We start from the raw sequence: 18,331 nt of genomic DNA, 5'->3' as shown, positions 1-18,331 counted from the left end.
CCATTGAATGCTGTAAAATTTGCTATGTAATCTTGTTAAGGATAAATAAAATTTAAATTATTTTGAAGATAAGTCCCCTGAGAAGACGTGCCCATCGCCTCCTTTCAACACTTGGGTTGTATTATACACATAGTTTAAAAGCAAACATTTATTTTGTCCAGTCTTCTACAACAAGGCAAAATTATACATGAAGCATAAGAGGGTAAATATAATGCTGCTAAGCAGTTTGAGATCTCTGAATAACACATTTTCTTAAGATCCTTCAGGTCAGCAAGAACTTTTTTTAAGACTATATACAATTTTTGTGGTGTTCCCTGGAGTTCTGATGGATGTGAGAATGGACGAACAGGAGAGGATATGGAGAAACTTCTGGTGCCCACCCTCACTAACCAGTCCTCAGTGATGATGAGGCCAGCCTGGCTAATACAGAGGTTAAGCGGGAAATAAATATCAGATAGTCTCAACTTCAAGGTCTTTTCCTTACAGCTGGCCCAATACATGTTTTGTCCCGCTTGCTCTGCATCTTCACGTCCTTCCAGGCTCACTTCCAGACCTGTCAATGCGGGCCTTTGTTTCTTCCTCAAGCTGTCTGTCCATATCCCCTATGAATCACCAGCTTCTGAAAGCCACTGCCCTTGACCTGAACAGCATTTGGGTCCTGCTGTTCATCCCACCCAGGATGTAAAAATTCTAAAGCAAACAAAGAAAGGCAAAATGTGGCTTCACTACAAGAAATTCCAATCTCTACGGATAGTATAATATCCTCCCCGTAGCATGATGAACAGCCGACTGAGCTGATGAACTATGTAAAGAAAATAGTCCTCACTTCCTTTTTATACCCACAAGCTTCTGAGCAGGCCCATTTGTACAGCTTCAGCTATTATCCCCAAAAAGAGAGAGAGAGAGAGAGAAAGAAAGAGAGAGAGAGACAGTCCCTAAATTTCTATCTCCTGTGCTGACCTCTCTCCTAGGCTCCGGTGCTCAGTCTCCAGCTGCTCACAACACAACTCTACAGGGATCTTCTGCCAATACCTCAAACTTAACAGGCACAAAGCACCATCTTCCTGAGCCTAATTCCCAACCACCCAGGCTCAAACCTTCACCCTGATCAATGGCTCTCCACTTCTTAGTCAATGTTAAAAGGTTTCAAAATGTCACTCTTATTCAAAATATCTCTGTCCTCTTCCTTTTCACTGTCCCGGCCCTAGTCTAGCCTCTCCCTCTTGAACTGATTGAAACTGGCTTATCTCTCCATCTGCGTCCTTTTCCACCAAGTCACTCTGCATGCTGCCAGATAAATCATCCTAAAACATTACTTCCACCAAAAACAGGATAATATCTACCATTACATGTGACGTAGTCGTGCCTCCACAAAATCAACTTAAATCTGATTAAGCCTGTAGACCCAAGTTACAGAACATTAATAAATGCCAAATGATAGCATGAGGAAGCAATCGACAAAAGCCAGGATGTGGGAAGTTCTACAGAACAAATGATCTGGTTTCTTCAATAAACAAATTTCAAGGGATTAAAAAAAAAATAGAGATGGAGGGAAGCGTATAGATTAAAAGAATCTTAAGAAACTTACCAATCCAACTGCAATATTTAAACCTTATCCAGATCCTATTCAAACAAACTATAAAAAATATATAATTACAACATTTGAAACCACTGGAAATGTGAACACTGATTGGATATTTGATAATAAGGAAATTATGTTTTTAGGTACAGTTGTGTTTTTAAAGACTCTTTATCTTTTAGAGATTCATATTGGAATATAGATGAAACAATATCATCGCTAGAATTTTTTTCAAAATAAGAGAAATGACGCAACATAGCCATAAATGGAGAATTCCTGAAACCGGTGAAGCTAGATGATGAAGCTAGATGCTGAACATGTTTGAACGTTTCTATAATTAAAACTAAGAAGAAGAGCCTACTGCCCAAAGAGGCAAGTCCAAACTTTTCAACCTCTTATTCAAAGATCTCCCTGTGACCCAAAATTATTCAGTCTCATTTTTAGGTTAACACTTTCTAAGAAAACAAATCAAGCAAAATGCCTCCATTCTCACAAGCTTTACATAATACTATTCACATGATACATTCAACAAACAACCATGTTAAAATGTGCCAAGTTCTACTTTGTCCCTGAACTCAGCTAGTTTAACCCACTGGGGCCTCTTCCTCCTATGTTCTTCTCTAGCACTTGTGCTCATACTCAACATTTTTCCACGGGAGGGACCTGAAACTGCTCTAGATTGTTTTTGGCTTATATTTTTACCCTAACACCCTCAAGGTTAAAATAACTTCTTAAATTCCTTGCATATGAACATGTTAAAAAAGAAAGAACTATGTTTTCTCCTCAGTTAAAAAACATAAATTAATATAAATTTAGAAAACTCATACAAGCAATAAATAGTGGTAGAAGAAGCAACATAAGAAAACCTCTTTCCTTAATAACCAAATAATCATAAACATTCTGATATAATTGTTTCCAGTCAAAAAAAAAAAAAAAAAATCTTGGATGAAATAATGTATTTGTTAATGCTATCAATTATTAAAGTCAAAAGTAGGAATTACCTATGTTTTCTGTCTTTGGGCTTCTACCTTAAATCAAGCTGGCCAAAATCAGTAATTGGAGATCAGTTACACCAGTCATTTAGTTTATCTTTTCCTTCTAAAGTGTGCGTGCATATTAAAGTATTTTCCCACCTACGGAGCTTCAACTTGCTAAATAATGTGCTGCATATGATAGAAACAGAAACTCTCTTACACATACTATAGTAACATATTTTCAAAACTAAACTAAATTTCTTTTTATAGATTTCTCATATCCTTTAAGACTGCCTTGAATACTCTTGGTTTTAATATGACCAAATCTGTGATACTTGCTAATTCTCGCCCTTAACCAGATTGTACATTAGAATCTTTTGGAATCCTACTGAAGGGGGCTGTCCAGATACAAGGTCCACAAGTAATTCTGATTGCACACCCCTGTTTCAAGATAATAGAGATGACAGAACTAAGACTGAAGATCAACCATGACGAGTATAACAGAACCCCAAAGGCTTCATGGAGCAGATGACACAGGCATAAAACAGAGCAGACGATGGGATTCAACAGGTCAAGGTGCACCGTCTCGGACTTCTGCATTGGTGCTCCTGCCACCTCTTAACCATGGCAACTGGGGCCTGCACGACACGGCAGAGCGTCACAGAAAATTCTCCTTTCGGCATCTCTTTCATTGGCAGAACTCATTCAAATGTTAGAGACCTTATAGGCTAGGAGGAAAAGAAATACTATGACAGCGGGTTCAACACCACCGTTCGCCTCAGAAGGTTTAAGGCCATGGACATAAAATATTAATATCCTGTACTTAACTTCCATTCAATTTTTACATTAAGCACTGCACACTCATGTTATGAAACACACATCGGTAGTATCCCTTGTTTTTACATCCCAGCCTTTACTTTACTCCAGAACAGGAATATAAGCAATACAGACTGACCCCGTCACTTGAACGCAGCCCTCGCTGGAGTGACAAATAGGAGCAGATGCACACCCTCAAACAACAGTGATCTCCACAGCTTCTCTGTGCTCCCTACTGGAAACCATTTCATACAGCAATACACACAAGAGAAAACTAAACAACCTCTAAAAATCGGAAGGAGGGAGAGAAAGAAGAAATGGAGGGAGGGAGAAGGAGGCCCAATGACCACTAGTAACTGTGACAACCAAAATATTCAGAACATTGGGATCATCTAATCTGAACCACTGCAAAAACATAAGGAAATAAGTTTAATTTCCCTGACTAATAGGTTTAATAGCAAAGGCTTACGCCAATTTTAGTGCATTTGTCAAAATCTTTGGTATTTTAGAACTAGAAAAGCAAAATCTCTATTCAGTGACTCATTCTTTTAAGCTTGAAATCCTCAGTCTTCATAATCTGAAAACATGCACACTTGTGTAGGTACAGACACTTAGTAAGATGCCTCTAATGAGACATATTCCTCAACACAAAGCCCTCACTTTTAAAATACGTGAACTAAAATCATTTCAACTAAATGGATTAACTAAAAAGAATATCACAGACTTTCTTAAATGTCATGATGTCAAAGTATAACCCCAAGTCAGGTTGTAAACCACTGACTTAAAAATTCAGAGAGACAGCTAGGGAGAGCTGAGTTCTACAAGTTGACTCTTTGGTGATAAAAACATGATTTAAAACTCTTATCTCAGTTTCTCCATTTCCAAAGTGGGGACACTATGTTAAGATAAAAATGAAAGGTCAGAGGGTTTAATAAGATGTAGAAAGCATTTTAGTGCTTGAGCCTGAAGGGACAAAGTATAATTACTGTAAGAATTTTCATAAACTCGCTTGAACAAAGCCATTCCATAAAAGACCTAATTGCATCTTGAATTGTTTTTGTTTTATTTAATATTATCAAACTGGTAAAATTTGCTGAACCTGGTAATCATTTAGATATTCTCCAACCAATCAATAGTCAGCAGGCAATAATGAAATGGTAACCTTTACCCTGGGACAAAAGCCCAGCAGTAATAATCCCTGCCAGTGTCTGATTTTGGTGGATTCTCACATCAAAGTAAACCTACCAACACCATCACTTTGTGGTAAAGACAGTCGCAAATTCTTTGTCACTCCTCCCACTGAACAGACTCTTGAATCCGGGTTCCCCTTTGACCAAAACAGAATGTGGCTGATGGGACAGCAGGTAAGGTCTAAGGCTGGGCCTTAAGAGACCCCAGCCTCTACCTCTGTCCTTCAGGACGTCTTCCTATTGGAAGCCAGCCATCATGTAAGAGGTCCAGCTACCCCAAGACCACCATGCTGCGAGGTCCTATGGAGTGAGAGAAACCATGTGGGGAGGTCTTCTTGGACCTTCTAAGCCAGCTCAGTCTTTAGGTGAAGCAGCCGAGTGATTGATCTCCGTTGAGGCCACGTGAAACAAGCACTGCCCAGCAGAGCCCTGGCTGATTCCTCACTCATAAAACTGTGAGCAAATAAAATGAATGTCGTCTTAATCCACAAAGTTGCTTAATGGGGTAGGCAGCGACAGACAATCACACCAAAAGAACTACCAATAAATTCGAGAATTGAGGCATAGTCCCACATTACCTCCACAATCAAAACAGGTTTAAGAAACTTTTTAAAAGTATTACCAATCCAGGAAAATATAATTATTGTTGCTCTAAAATCTTCTCAGGTAGCCAAGAGCAATGTCAGTGAAGCAATGTCAATTGCTTTTTAATATCACTCAAATCATATATAAAAATACTCCCTAGGTCACATTCTTTCACTTCTTATGGTTAATCACCACCACTTATCACGGCCTCTTGGTTCTTGGCAGCCTCCTTGATCTGGCCCACATGCATCCAACCTCAGGAAGCACACAGCCTTCTGAAGCAGAATGAGTCTGAGGTGCACTTGGCTTTTAATAGTCCATCCTCTCAAGTCTCAAAGTATTGGAGGTGGTAAGTTGAAAGGAAGATCTGTCATTTCTACCACTGGGTCCTCTAGACCAAGGTCTAATCAAGCCCCAGCAGGCCCTTCCCGGGTAACCAGGAACATAAAAAGAGAAGACTTTCCACCAAGCCCACCTATCCCGGGGTATCAGCCTCCAAGCTCCTATTTGTCATTTGGCCCAGTATATTAAGATGTCCAGGACGCTCACCTTAGGTGTCACTGGGCCTTAGACTCCCGAGCACTCAGACTTCTGTGTTTGCCGCCTCTGCCCTGGGAGCCAGAGGATCCTGGTTGCCCGCCAATTCCTGCTTTAAGCATAAATGGGGAACATAAAGTCCCACCAGGAGCGGCCTAGTGCTACAGAAGCAGAGTCCCATTTACAGGAAGATTTCTACTCTTACTTCGTTAACCGTTTGCTGGGCAGCATGCTAGCCATCGACAAGGCAGAACAAAAATTCTAGGCGCGGGCGCATTTCTGGAGACTCAGTGGCCTGGCTGACAACATGACTTAGATATGCCACCCAAAAGAGGGGCTATCAAAAAATTGTAAAGGCTAAGAAATGAAAACTATATCTGTAATCTCACAAGTTATCTAGCTCGAAATATGGGGGAAAAGCTAGTTTTGCTTAAAGGTGTGGAATCCTCAGCCATCCAAAATGCCAATGAAACAAAACTTAAGAATAGCCCAGTTTCAGAGCTGGATTCAAAATAAAAATTGTATCTGTCTCCTTGAAAACCACACCCTGCAGATCACGGATCAATACCAATAAGATCTGTGTATTATCTTACCTGACAGCGGACTTCAAGTTCTCTCTGCATGAGGTTAATTTTATCACTACTTAAACATTTATGTGGCAATTAACAAAGCTAAGGTGATTTTACATTCCGTCTCTGTTCATCTGCAGAAAAAGTGGAGGGCCTTGCTCTGGGTATCACTGTTGGTGGCCTACAGTGTTATCAGATCCCCTGCCTCCACCCATGGAGCATGATCAGCACACCAAGGGGTGACACATTCAAGCCAATGATGCCTAACGGGCAGCTGTTTCGAAGCAAAATATGACAAAAAATGAATTTTTTTCAGAATCACAAAACATGAAAAATAAATTTGTTCAAAGTGATCCTCTTAGTTCCTGTTTTGCTGATTCCTACAATAAATGGAATATTGAGTGTTTCTAGTGAACTTCAGTCTTAGACACTTGAAAATGTGCAGCCAACAGTATGACAGGCATGTCACCAAGTAGGTGACATTTTGGAAGGTGCTGTTACTGCTCAGAGGGGCAAAAACATGCATTTCTGTTATCACAATTTCATCAAGAGCGTGAGACTGAAAAGGGAGTGCGACGCGTGCTCACAGGGCTGACACCAGGACAAAACTCTGACACCCTGTTACTAGGACACTACAGCCCTGTCTGCTCACTAAACTGTCTCCAGACACAAACACGCTGAGACAAATGAGCCTCCCAATGACAGGACGGATTCTGCCTGCCAGGGAGAAGCCCAGATTCCAGCGGAGAAAAACTGCCGTAGTCTTCACAAGAGCAAAAGTTACTGTCTTTTTTGAGATTCAATAAACAAAAGAACATTTCCATTTCTCAGCGAGAAATATTTTCCGTTCAAAATAAAACATTGAAATTCAAACTCGCAACACCTGTAACCCCATCCATCATGGGGTCCCCACCCCCTTCATTCAGGCTGGCACCTGCTGAATGGCTGGAGTCTACTACTCTTCCCACTGACCGTTCTCCAGGAGTACTTCAACCTGAAGACCATTCCACCGGCAAGTATAAGCAAACTAAACTGGCCCTAAGCATAAAGCTCTACATGGAAACTGAAACCCAAATTACTCTTTTCTAAACCCTCCATGTTGGCGCACATTCTCCCATGTTACTACTCAGGCTGAAACAATCACACCGTATCTAGTGGGAAAACGTATACTCTTGTACAGTGGCTTTCCTCACTGCCTTTTGTTCATCTTCATTCCTAATATCTGGCCCACAGTTGGCCCTAATACTTTAGCACTAAACCATCACTAAAATATCTGTCATATTGGAAATCAGGCTGACAGGCTGACTACATGGTTTTATAGATTTTTCTAAAAGAGTCCCCAAAAGGTTTACAAATCTTTTTCTCTCTTTGTTTTCCTTCATCATGCCCCATGAAAGCCTGTCTTGTTTATTTCACTAATAGACAATACCTCAAATAATATAATCCAGAGGCTATTAGCCTACAAAATAGTTTCCCTGCCTGAGTGTCCAGCCTCTCCACTCAGTCCTTTTCACTGCTACCACATTAATCATCCTCCACCTCATCGTAGCCTAGCAAAATCCTGAAAGGCCCAGTATACCTAAAACAAAGGCCCCAAGCTTCAGCATGCATACAAATCATCAAAAAGGCTTGTTAAAACACAGATTGTATTCCCCACCTGCCTAGAGTTTCTGATTTGCTATGTCTGACCTAGGGATAAAATTCTGCATTTTTAATATGTTCCCAGGTACCACTGATCCTGGTCTAGGAAACACAGTTTGAGAACCACTGGGTTCCCAATTACAGGACCCTAAACAAACATATTGGAATCACCGAAGGAACTAAAAGAACAAAAACAAACAAATAGAAAACACACAGAAACCAATCTCTAGCTAAATCTAACATACACCCAGCTTCAAAAACCATTAGTCTAAAGATACATCACAAACCAGCCGAGGACAGCAGGCCTTCCTTCCACAGCCTACACCCAGATCTAACTCTCCAAACATATCTTCCAGTCCACAAAGCAGACTCGTGGTTACCAATGCACCAGCCTGCTTCCTAATTACCCCTGAACAGCCTTCCACACTCCTTCCTTCATGCCACCCACCAGCATCATCCTATTTGTCATCCTACCCTTCATTCCTCCCTCTCTGAATCCTCCGAGGATCAGTTCATCACCAATCTTAAAAACCTTTCTTAGTCCATTCGACATGTCTCAGGTGTATAACTCATTTTGCCAACTACTGTTCTTACATTAAGCAACATTAGTTCATTTATATGTCTGTGGCACTGCATATTCGATGTATTGACGGGTGTATAGCCTAATATTACTAAGTAATCTGTAACCTGAAAGAATGTGGGGGGAACTGGAAAATACAGAGACCTAAAAACAACTTGTAAGTTGTAAAATGATTTCTATTGTATAACTTAAAATACTTAGATGAATCTCATGTTCAGAAAGGCTTTATTCTCGAATCTGCGCATTAGTAATAAAGATGAGTAGAAAAAATAGTTAAGAACCAATCAACCATAGATTAAGTCAAGTTCTGACTAAGGTCATTCTTCTAAAACATGTTTGGAAAAAGAAACAGAGGCAGAAAAGTAGATAGGAAAGAGGGGGAGAAAACGGGAAGAGGAGAAAGAACATTGCCATACCCTGACCTCAAACCAATTAAACACGATACATGAAATGAAATGTTATTTCTGTGTTAGACCTCTCACCTTATATTATTAGCCAAATTTCAGTTTTATGTTCTTTATCTGTCAAATAGCTTACGCCAACGGTACATGTATGCATGAACGGAAATAGCAACGGTATTGCCAAGTGCGTGATTTGGGCACTATAAGGCACTGAGAAATGGAACTCACAAGTGATACTACTTCAGGGCCTTAAACACAGCTTGGGGATGAAGGGAGTGGGGAACAGAAGAAAGGACAGTTAATAGAAACAAGATTTCTTTTCAGGGTAATGAAAATGTTCTAAAATCCTATCTCATAACGGTTGCACAACTCAATAAATATACCAAAGGTCACTGAAATCTATACTTTAAACAGATGAATCTAATGGCATGGAAATTATACCTCAATAAAGCTGTTTAAATAAACAAACAAATGAATAACTCATTCCATAATATGAAGATACGATCTCCAAATCACTCTATAAAATCACATGTGTGAAAAGTATGACTCATTTAATAAGCCAGACACATATTTTTAATCATTTTAACATTTCAAGTTAATGTCTGATAGAACTTAAAGTTACTCAGTTTATTATAAATATTGTTAATATGAGATAATGGGCTTTGTTTTCCAAAATGTAGTAATTATATACATTTGACAAGTCTGAAGTAAGTAAAGCATAATATCTTACTTTGTTCATAACTGTAATTAATTCTTTGTGATATTATTATAAATAGCATCGAGCTTACAAGACTTGAATGTTTTAAATTTAGAACATTAGTCTTAGTCAAATATCAGATGATAAGAAACTTATTCATAAAATATTTTGTAACCTTGTGAGAGTAGGATTACATAGGCTATAACATACTATATATTCAGGTTTTAAATGCCATAAGTACTACGATAGAAATAATTCCATCTAATATTATATATTCCAATAGCATCCAATGTTTCCATTATACAAATTATTGTTATTAGTATTTCACAGTATATCTCTTTCCAGCTGCATACTTTTAATCTATAATTTATACTTTAAGTGTATCTCTCAAAGCCAAAATGAGTAACTTGTATTTAAAAACGGGGATCTATTCTCTGAAATGCCACAGTTAAAAAGCTTAAGGAAGGCTATGGAAATGTTCAAGCTTAAATTAAAGAGACATGAAAAAATAAATGCATTATCTAACCCTAGACTGAATTCTCTACTGAAGGGGCAAAAAAAAAAAAGAAAATTAAATAAGCCTGTCAAATTCAACTACTGTTAACATTTTGTTACTTTATCCATTTTTTTGTATATGTACATACACACAAATATTTTTATCTGAACAATTTGATGACAAGTTGTCAAATCTGTCTGTATTTTAGTTTTGTCAATTTACCCAGTAATATTCTGCTTGGCAGTTTTTTAAAAAATTGAATTCATTGGGATGACATTGGTGAATAAAATTACATAGGTTTCAGTTGTACAATTCTGTAATATCAACACATCATCTGTATATTGTATGGTGAGTTCACCACCTCAAGTCACTTTCCCCCCTTTAATCTCTTCTACCTCCTCCGACCCCCCTTTCCCTCTGGCAACATCATACCGTTGTCTGTGTCGGGGGTGTTGTGTGTGTGTGTGTGTGTGTGTGTGTGTGTGTGTGTGTGTGTGTGTTTCTGTGTGTGTTATTTCTATTTTGTTTGACAGGTTATTTTGCTCATTAGATTCCACATATAAGTGAGATCAGATGGTCTTAGCCTTCCTCTGGCTGGCTCAGTTCACTTAGCCTAATGTTCTCCAGATCCAACTATGCAGTTGCATTTATTTTTTATTCATTTATTCTTTATTCTTCCTCTCCTGCTTTCTTTTAGATTAATCAAATATTTATCCACTATTTAATTTTATCCCCTTTACTAACTTTTTACCTATGCATCTATAGTACATTTTTAGTTCTGCTCTAGGGCTTAAAATATGCATTCTGAATTCAACGCAATTTACTTGAACCAATATACGTCTTCATACACAGACACACCTTGCTTTATTACGCTTTACTCTGTTTTGCTTCATAGATATTGAGGGTTTCTGTTTTTATTTTTGCTTTTTAACAAATTGAAGGCGAGACCCTCCCCCAGTGCAAAGATTAGGACTTGCTTTCCTGCGATACTTGCTTTACTGCAATGGCCTGGAGCTGAACCTGCACTGTCGCCCAGACGTACCTGTATAACGTACGAAACAGCAGTTCAGTTCCAGTTACCTGACTCCCGCCGTTGGTGCAATTACAGCCACCCATTTTACTTCTAAATATATTATGAAAACCAATATATATCTTTTTTCCTCCAAACAGAAATTAATCAATAAGAAATGTGAAATTTAGTCTTACCCACACATTCAGCACTTCTGACCTCCTTTATATTTTCCTATAAATGGCTATCATCTGGTATAACTTTCCTTTCACTTGATAAAACTCTATTATAACATTTCCTGAAGTCCAGGTCTAACGGTGACAAATTCTTTCAGCTTTCGTCCATCCAAAAATGTCTCTATTCTACCTTCATTTCAAAGAATATCTACAAAATTTCAGATTGACAATTTTTTCTTTCCCCAGCAATTTCAAGATTTCATCCGTTGACTTCCTGGCTTACGATGCTCCTCATGAGAGGTTAATGAAGAATTTTATCACCGGCAATGTCTATTTTCCTCTGGCCAGCTGTAAGGTTTTTTCCCCTTGTTTTTCAGCAACCTGATGATGTGTCCACATTCTATGTGTGTTAATCCTGCTTCAGGTCTGATGAACTTCTCAGACCTGTGGGCTTACGTTCTTTTTAACAAATGAGAATTTTGGTCATTGTTTCTTCCATAATTTTCTGCCCCAATCTCTCTCCCCTCTCCTTCTGCACCTGCAACTACACGAATGTTAGGCTGCATGATACGGTCCCAGGGATCACTATGACTCATGCTTTGTTCTTTTCAGTCCACTTTTTTTTCTGTGCTTCAGTATAAGTGATGTCAATTGATTTATCTTCAAGTTCTCTGATCCTTTCTTCTACAGCATGGCAATCTGCTGCTAAATCTGATAAAGTTTTCATTTCAGATATTAATTTTCAACTTTTTAAAATCCCAACCATCAGTCACATTTTTCTGCTTTTTTGCAAGTATAACAGTGGTATGCTGGAGAGTATAGATGCTTCATTATTGAGGATCTGGATCATATATTATCTTACTTTATAGTGAGTTTTGCTCTGGAAGGCACTTAATATACAAGTTGGTTGGGCCGGTACTGTAGAGACTTGGTGTGGGGCTTTGTTATATGAGATTTAGAGTAACCCTTACTCTACAGGTAGCGCAGCCTTATTCCTAAGACATAGCCTTTCTGAGGTCACACTGAAAAGCACAGGATGTTCACAAGTTTCCCCCACACTGAGCAGGCCACCTCCCACATTCCCAAGCACAGGGCAACTTCTGGAATCTCCGCTTCGCTTCCCACAGGAGCTGTTTTCCACCCAGCCTTGTGGTGTGCGCGGCTTCATGTTCGAACAAAGGCTCGCTGGCACTCCTGTCAGATTTCTGGGGCCCCTCTGTGCCACTCCTTCTCCAGGATCCTAAGCCACAAAGCCCCGCTGCCTGCACCTCCCTGAGCTCTGACCTCTGCCTTTGCTGCTCTGAGCGAGGCTACCGCTCTGTGTATAGGAATCCCTGTGCCATAGACCAGAAAGCATCCCGAAGACACAGCTGGATGGCAGTGGCGCTCACCCCCGTGTTCTTGTCTCTCGCCAGACTTCCGGCTGCCTGGGCACACCCACCTTCACAGCCGCTGGCAGCGGGAGCTAAGCTCAGCATGATGTGCACGTGAAGTCCCTAATTCTGACTAGTTCTGAATAGCTTTAAAGTCTCTTATTTCATTCTTAATATGACCATGTAGCATGAAGGCACGTTTTATTTCCATAAGACAGATTAGCAAACCACATATAAAATGTTAAATAACTAGCTTTTAAACAATAAAGGTATTTTGTTCAATACACAAATATTCATCAAGTACCTACTATGGGCATATAGTAATTGACAGAATGGCAAAAAGATCTCAGGGAACATAGTTGTATCGAATATTCTTTCTATGAACCATCAATGAAGTGCACAAACTGAACATCACCACCCCCCAAAAAAAGCCTAATGAATGAATGACCAAGAATTAATCATTCAGTCCACCAGGAAAGTGTCTATACTGTCAAAAATAACTACAACTTTCCATCATGATTTATTTATTCCTGCAAGACTCCAATTTGCCATGCAAGTAATTTCATTTCTACAGTAACATTTTTCAATTTCCTACATATACTTAATTTTTATTCATATTAGTACATACTGTTTAACCAAGACATTTCTATTTAGCTATGTCAAATTTGTTTCAGCTCTTAATTGTATTTCTAATTTTCATCTGGACAAATCAAATATGTTTTCCTGGCACATGGAGAGAAAACAGAATAGAATTCCTAAATAGCATCTCTGCAACATCATCCCAAACAGCAATATCATTTCTCCAATCTTAACCAAATCCATCAAAATGATTCATTAATACTTACAGATTTAGTCTCATCTCAAAATAAGCTCTTGACCTGTCATTTACCCCAATATATACAAGAGCTGACTGTAGGAAAATGGTCATAAAATGAAGCTACATATGTTTATAAAATAGTCTTTAAGAACATTTTAATAAGTGATTACATTGCTATAGGACTCATTTGAGTGAAGTAAAATACCCTGCAACAGAAAGCCAAACACTGTACATCCTTGATTGCTAGGTACTAAGCATCTCCTTCTAATTTTAAAGTCTCGGAAAGATGATAGAGGTTCATGAGATCAGCAGCATCACCTTTAAATAGAAACATTATTTTCTCACTCTGTTTACAATGAAGAGAATACTTTAGGTGGCTGGTTTTGGTGCTGTGGTTCTAACCTGTTACTCTGAATGAAGAAGGCGTTCTTTGTCAAAGGACCTTACCTGGAGGACATGCTGGATCTTCACCCACACGTCTGCCATGTCATATAATTTGACATCTTCCTGCTGAGCCGGTGGCGTCACCACGGTGTCCTGCAGGTATCCCAGGACCACAGAGTGTGCAGTGGCTACAGCATTAAACTTGTCAAAGAGCAACTCCAGCAGTTCTAGAAGTAACCTAGCCAAGAAAGAAAATAAGTGAATGACAGAAACACATGTGCCCAAAGGTCATTTATGTACACTGGCCTGCAAGGAAACCACCAAACTAAAGGGACAATGCAAACAGCACATTCGATTTCGACAGGTTTGATTTCAAGCAGTTGGAGGATCTAAGAAACTTCTGAAAGCTTATCTAAGCCCCCGTTTCCGCTGCATAAAATAGAAATGACGTAAGAATGTAAAAACCAACCGTCAAGTCTCTAAAACTAGCAGTAGCAACTCAATAAACATTTGCTTCCTTTTTAACATGTTTTAATGATTACAGTGCTACTGCTCTGTATTCTTTTAAGTAGTTTCTCCAAGGAATTCAGGCAATTTTTTAGACACTTCAGATGTTACACAGAAAATGCTATTCCCTAGCAATAAATAGGCACTTTGGTAAAGATACTGATCCTTTCCGTCATGGGAAGCTGTGCTTACGACCATCCAAATGCACGGTGTAAAGTGCCTGAAAAAAATACACACCTGCCAGGCAATCTGACTGCCACCGCAGGGAGCGGCTTAGTCATCCGCATTATCTCATTTTTCATGGTGAGAGATGCTGGACACATATTATTGCATCAATTTTATATACTCAAGGACACAGAATGAGGTTGCTAGGCAGCTGGGCCCAGAACAAAAGTTGATTTCCATGTCAGTGCATGCAGTCCCCTACCTCTCACCCTGGCCCCGGACTGCAGGTGTCAGTCCCACGGTGGAGTGGAGCTCTGTGGCATGAAAGCAGAGGAACTCCTCCACCTCCAGAGCTTCCAACTGCTCTGGCCCCCCAGGCTCTGAGCCCTCTTTCCTCCTCTGAACTTGTAGTGTTTTACCCCACTTCTGAGGGACTGGCCACATGGGACTCCCATATGGGACTCAGTAAATGTGGGTCACATTTAGTTACACCTACACATTTTAACTCCCTTCTCCATTACTAGCTTTTCAGTGTGTGCACTGCTTTATCCATCTCTGTATACCTAGCAGCACTGAAAACAGTGGTCAGCAAGTTTTGCTGAATGAATTTAGTGTGTACACCATGAACAAGTAGAGACAACTTTGGAATGTGATTTTCATTGTATATTGTGTGGCTCTTGGTTCATAGTTCCTAAATAGATTTATAAACCAACCTGGAAAGAAGAAAAGGAGAGGAAAAGAGCTTGTCATCAGTGTCAATGAACAAGATCTTATTACTATAAATGAGAGGTTATAACTACAATCTCATCAAAACATACAGCACATCATCTATCCTCTGGCTTCTTCGCTGCCCAAGTACTATAATTAATGGGCCCATGTGACAGCCAATAACTCTCTTATAATAAAACCCTAATATCTATTTGGCACTTTAATTTAGATGAGACAGAATCAATAAAAATTTATGTACTACTCCCAATCTAGAATATACATAATCCAGAATTTATACATTGTATTTGTAAATAAGAGCCATCCTACCTTTTGAATATAATTTTTAAAAATCTTTTAAAGGTCAATTCATATATATATGCACATATACCTAAAATAATTCTTTCTCGTGTGTTATTAGAGAGCTTCTCAAACATAAGCCAAGAAGGGGACCAAGTACAGAAAGATATGTTTAATACAACAGCCAAAATAGTTAATTAAGTGTAAGAAAATAATTGGTATAAAACTGGTATCTGGCATCATACAGAGTAAATGCTTAAGTGATGGTCCCACTCTTCAAATAAAGATTTATGCTGAGTGTATAAGCCTGTGGTTCCCAAATATCAATCCACAGACCATAAAGTATTTTTCAGTGATGCGTAGCAAAAATAAGAAAAATAGAAACATCTATTGACTTTTCACAAAGGTAAATATATTTAATTTGATATGTTTTGTGCTCTCTTGGCAGGAAGACCTGTTATGTTCGCTCATGATGGCAGTTAGAACGCCAAAATTTAAACTTGATAACCTATGTTACACCCCAACATTCTTAGAAATCATACCAATGACATTCGGAAGCCTGAGGCATCCTGGTGTCCGACTCCCGGCGGCAGGAAGCCCTCAGCATAGGCCTGTGAACCAGCAGAGAGGCAGCAAACACTAGGAAAGAAGTGGCAGCTGCCTGGTCATCTCCAGGGCCACCAGGTGCATGACTGCACCCTGGCTGCACTCAAGGACAAGACCAAGTCAGCAACCAGGGTCACCGTGCTATTTAGGAAAGAGACCTAGCAGGGAATTGGGGTGTTAAGACGAGATCCATGGTGTCTATTGACACCATAGCAATAGCGATCCTTTGCTACAATGTGGACAGAGTGCCCACTTCTGTCACTCCTGGAGGATGAAGGCCAACATAGACCTGCTGCAGTGTGACCGTCACAGCACAGGAAAGACCACACGGGGAAGAAAATAGGGAGAAGGGGCAGGTCAGAAGTGGTGAGAGTCTACTAGCATGTCTGCCTGCGCTAAAACAGCCACCCATTTCAAAGAGGGAAGCTCTGAGAGAGGACAGTGAGAGGCCAACACCTCCCCTGCGGTGAGAAGAAAATATATGGACCAGTGAAAAAAAGGAATCCAGCTGATGCCTCAAACAGTGCAGTGGAAGGAAGCCAATTCCTTCAGATTCCCATGCCAGGGGGACATCAGCGTTTCTCTTTAGGTTCGCTTGTTTGGCTGTTTGTTTTCCCTTCTAATATGAGTAATCTGCAAGAAACAAAAGATTCACATTCTTTCCTGGTACGGATCATTCCTAACCTTTTAGTTATGGGGAAAAAAAAATCTCAACTTCTCCAAGTGTTCCATCTGTAAACTCAAAGTATTACTGTATTTTTCGCACTATAAGACACACCTGACCATAAGACGCACCTAGGTTTAGAGGAGGAAAACAAGAAAAATAATATTCTGAACCAAACAGTGTACTAAAATATTTAATAAAATATAACAGAATAATATTTCAACCATGTAAAGTGAACAGCAGTCAACAGCAGTTAAGAACCATCATCACTGTCATTAACAAATGAGGAGATCCTTGAAGGTTCAAGTACTCTTCTAGTTTTCTGGGAACCCCAAGAACTCATCATCGCTAGTGTCAGAATTTATGAAGCTCAGTTGCTCACAATCAGTGATACCACTTCCTTCGCTGTCTTCATACTGACCAGATGCCCAGAGATTCAGCAGAAAAGTGGGACATTTAAGCATCCCCAGGAGTTTCGCGTAGGCCCACCGCTTCCTCTTCTAACAGCTGTCGCCACCGCTGACAGGTCAGGTAATACACATCATGGTCTGTGACACAATATTTGCTCCATAAGATGCACAGACATTTTCCCCCCACTTTCAGGGGGTAAAAAGTGCATCTTATGGGGCAAAAAAATACAGTAATTAATACCTGTTCTAGGAGCCTCACAGGACTGCTGGAAGGATCAAATTAGAACATGAAGAAAACTAGTCAAGGAAACGATACAACAGTGAAGAGAGGGCAGTCCAGGTTTCTTTGGGTTTCTGGCCTGACCAACTCGGAGGAAGATGGTTACCTTTCCAGAGAGAGAGAGAGATAATTAAAGGTAGATATTCGGAAGGAGCCATGTTGGTTTAGATCTGGATGTGTTACATCTAAGGTGTCATATACTTAGGTACTTGATTAGGCAAGTCTGGAGCTCAGGAGAGAGACTGATACTGGAAATTAAAAAAATGAGAAATAGTTCAGCGAATGAGACCACAGGAATAAAACGCAGAGTAAGAAAAAAGAAAAGCAAGCTATTGAAAAGGTGGTTAAAAAAGCAGCTAGGGCAGAGGAAGCCAGGAAAAGAAAATTTTAGAACACAAAGGAAAAGAGTTTTAGCAGAGTCAAAGGCTACTCCAAAGTCAGGAGAGGTAGAGAGAGATTTGCAACTCCTAGTTTGCCCCTGACCATGGTAACATGGGTTTCACAGCAGCATCGGCAGCTGCACTCAGCAGAGGGTAAGTGAATGGCTGATAACAAAAGAAACCAAAGTTAATCACACATTTTGCAACCAACTTATACACTGTTTAGAACAGAAAAAGAGAAAGTAAGAAGACCTTCTCCTGATGCATCAAAGGACAAGAGATTAGGAATCACTCACATAAACTGAACATAAATCTGCACTAGTCTGGCCCAACTTAAAGCTACCAGAAATACACTAAAATATGTTGTTAATATTCATATACATTCTTCAACTGCCCACACAATGCCAGATTGAGAAAACAAGGGTTTACTTTAGCTGCAGACACACTCAGGATGAACTAAACACACAAGCCCCAGGAAAACCATTCCCCA

The 18,331-nt window shown here is 39.6% G+C and overlaps 1 protein-coding gene across 1 annotated transcript in view; it reads right to left on the bottom strand.

Moving 5' to 3' along the window:
• EXOC4 (exocyst complex component 4) overlaps positions 1-18,331 on the bottom strand; it is a 689,199-nt gene that overhangs the window by 578,675 nt on the left and 92,193 nt on the right. The window contains exon 7 of the mRNA XM_090287528.1: positions 13,888-14,062. Within this exon, the coding sequence (XP_090143654.1) occupies positions 13,888-14,062 (175 nt within the window). The remainder of the gene's footprint in view (positions 1-13,887; positions 14,063-18,331) is intronic.

The sequence above is a fragment of the Furipterus horrens genome, unplaced genomic scaffold, assembly GCF_987537825.1.
Source record: "Furipterus horrens unplaced genomic scaffold, mFurHor1.1.pri manual_scaffold_9, whole genome shotgun sequence".
Lineage (NCBI taxonomy): Eukaryota > Metazoa > Chordata > Mammalia > Chiroptera > Furipteridae > Furipterus > Furipterus horrens.
This window is presented reverse-complemented; position numbering and strand designations above follow the sequence as displayed.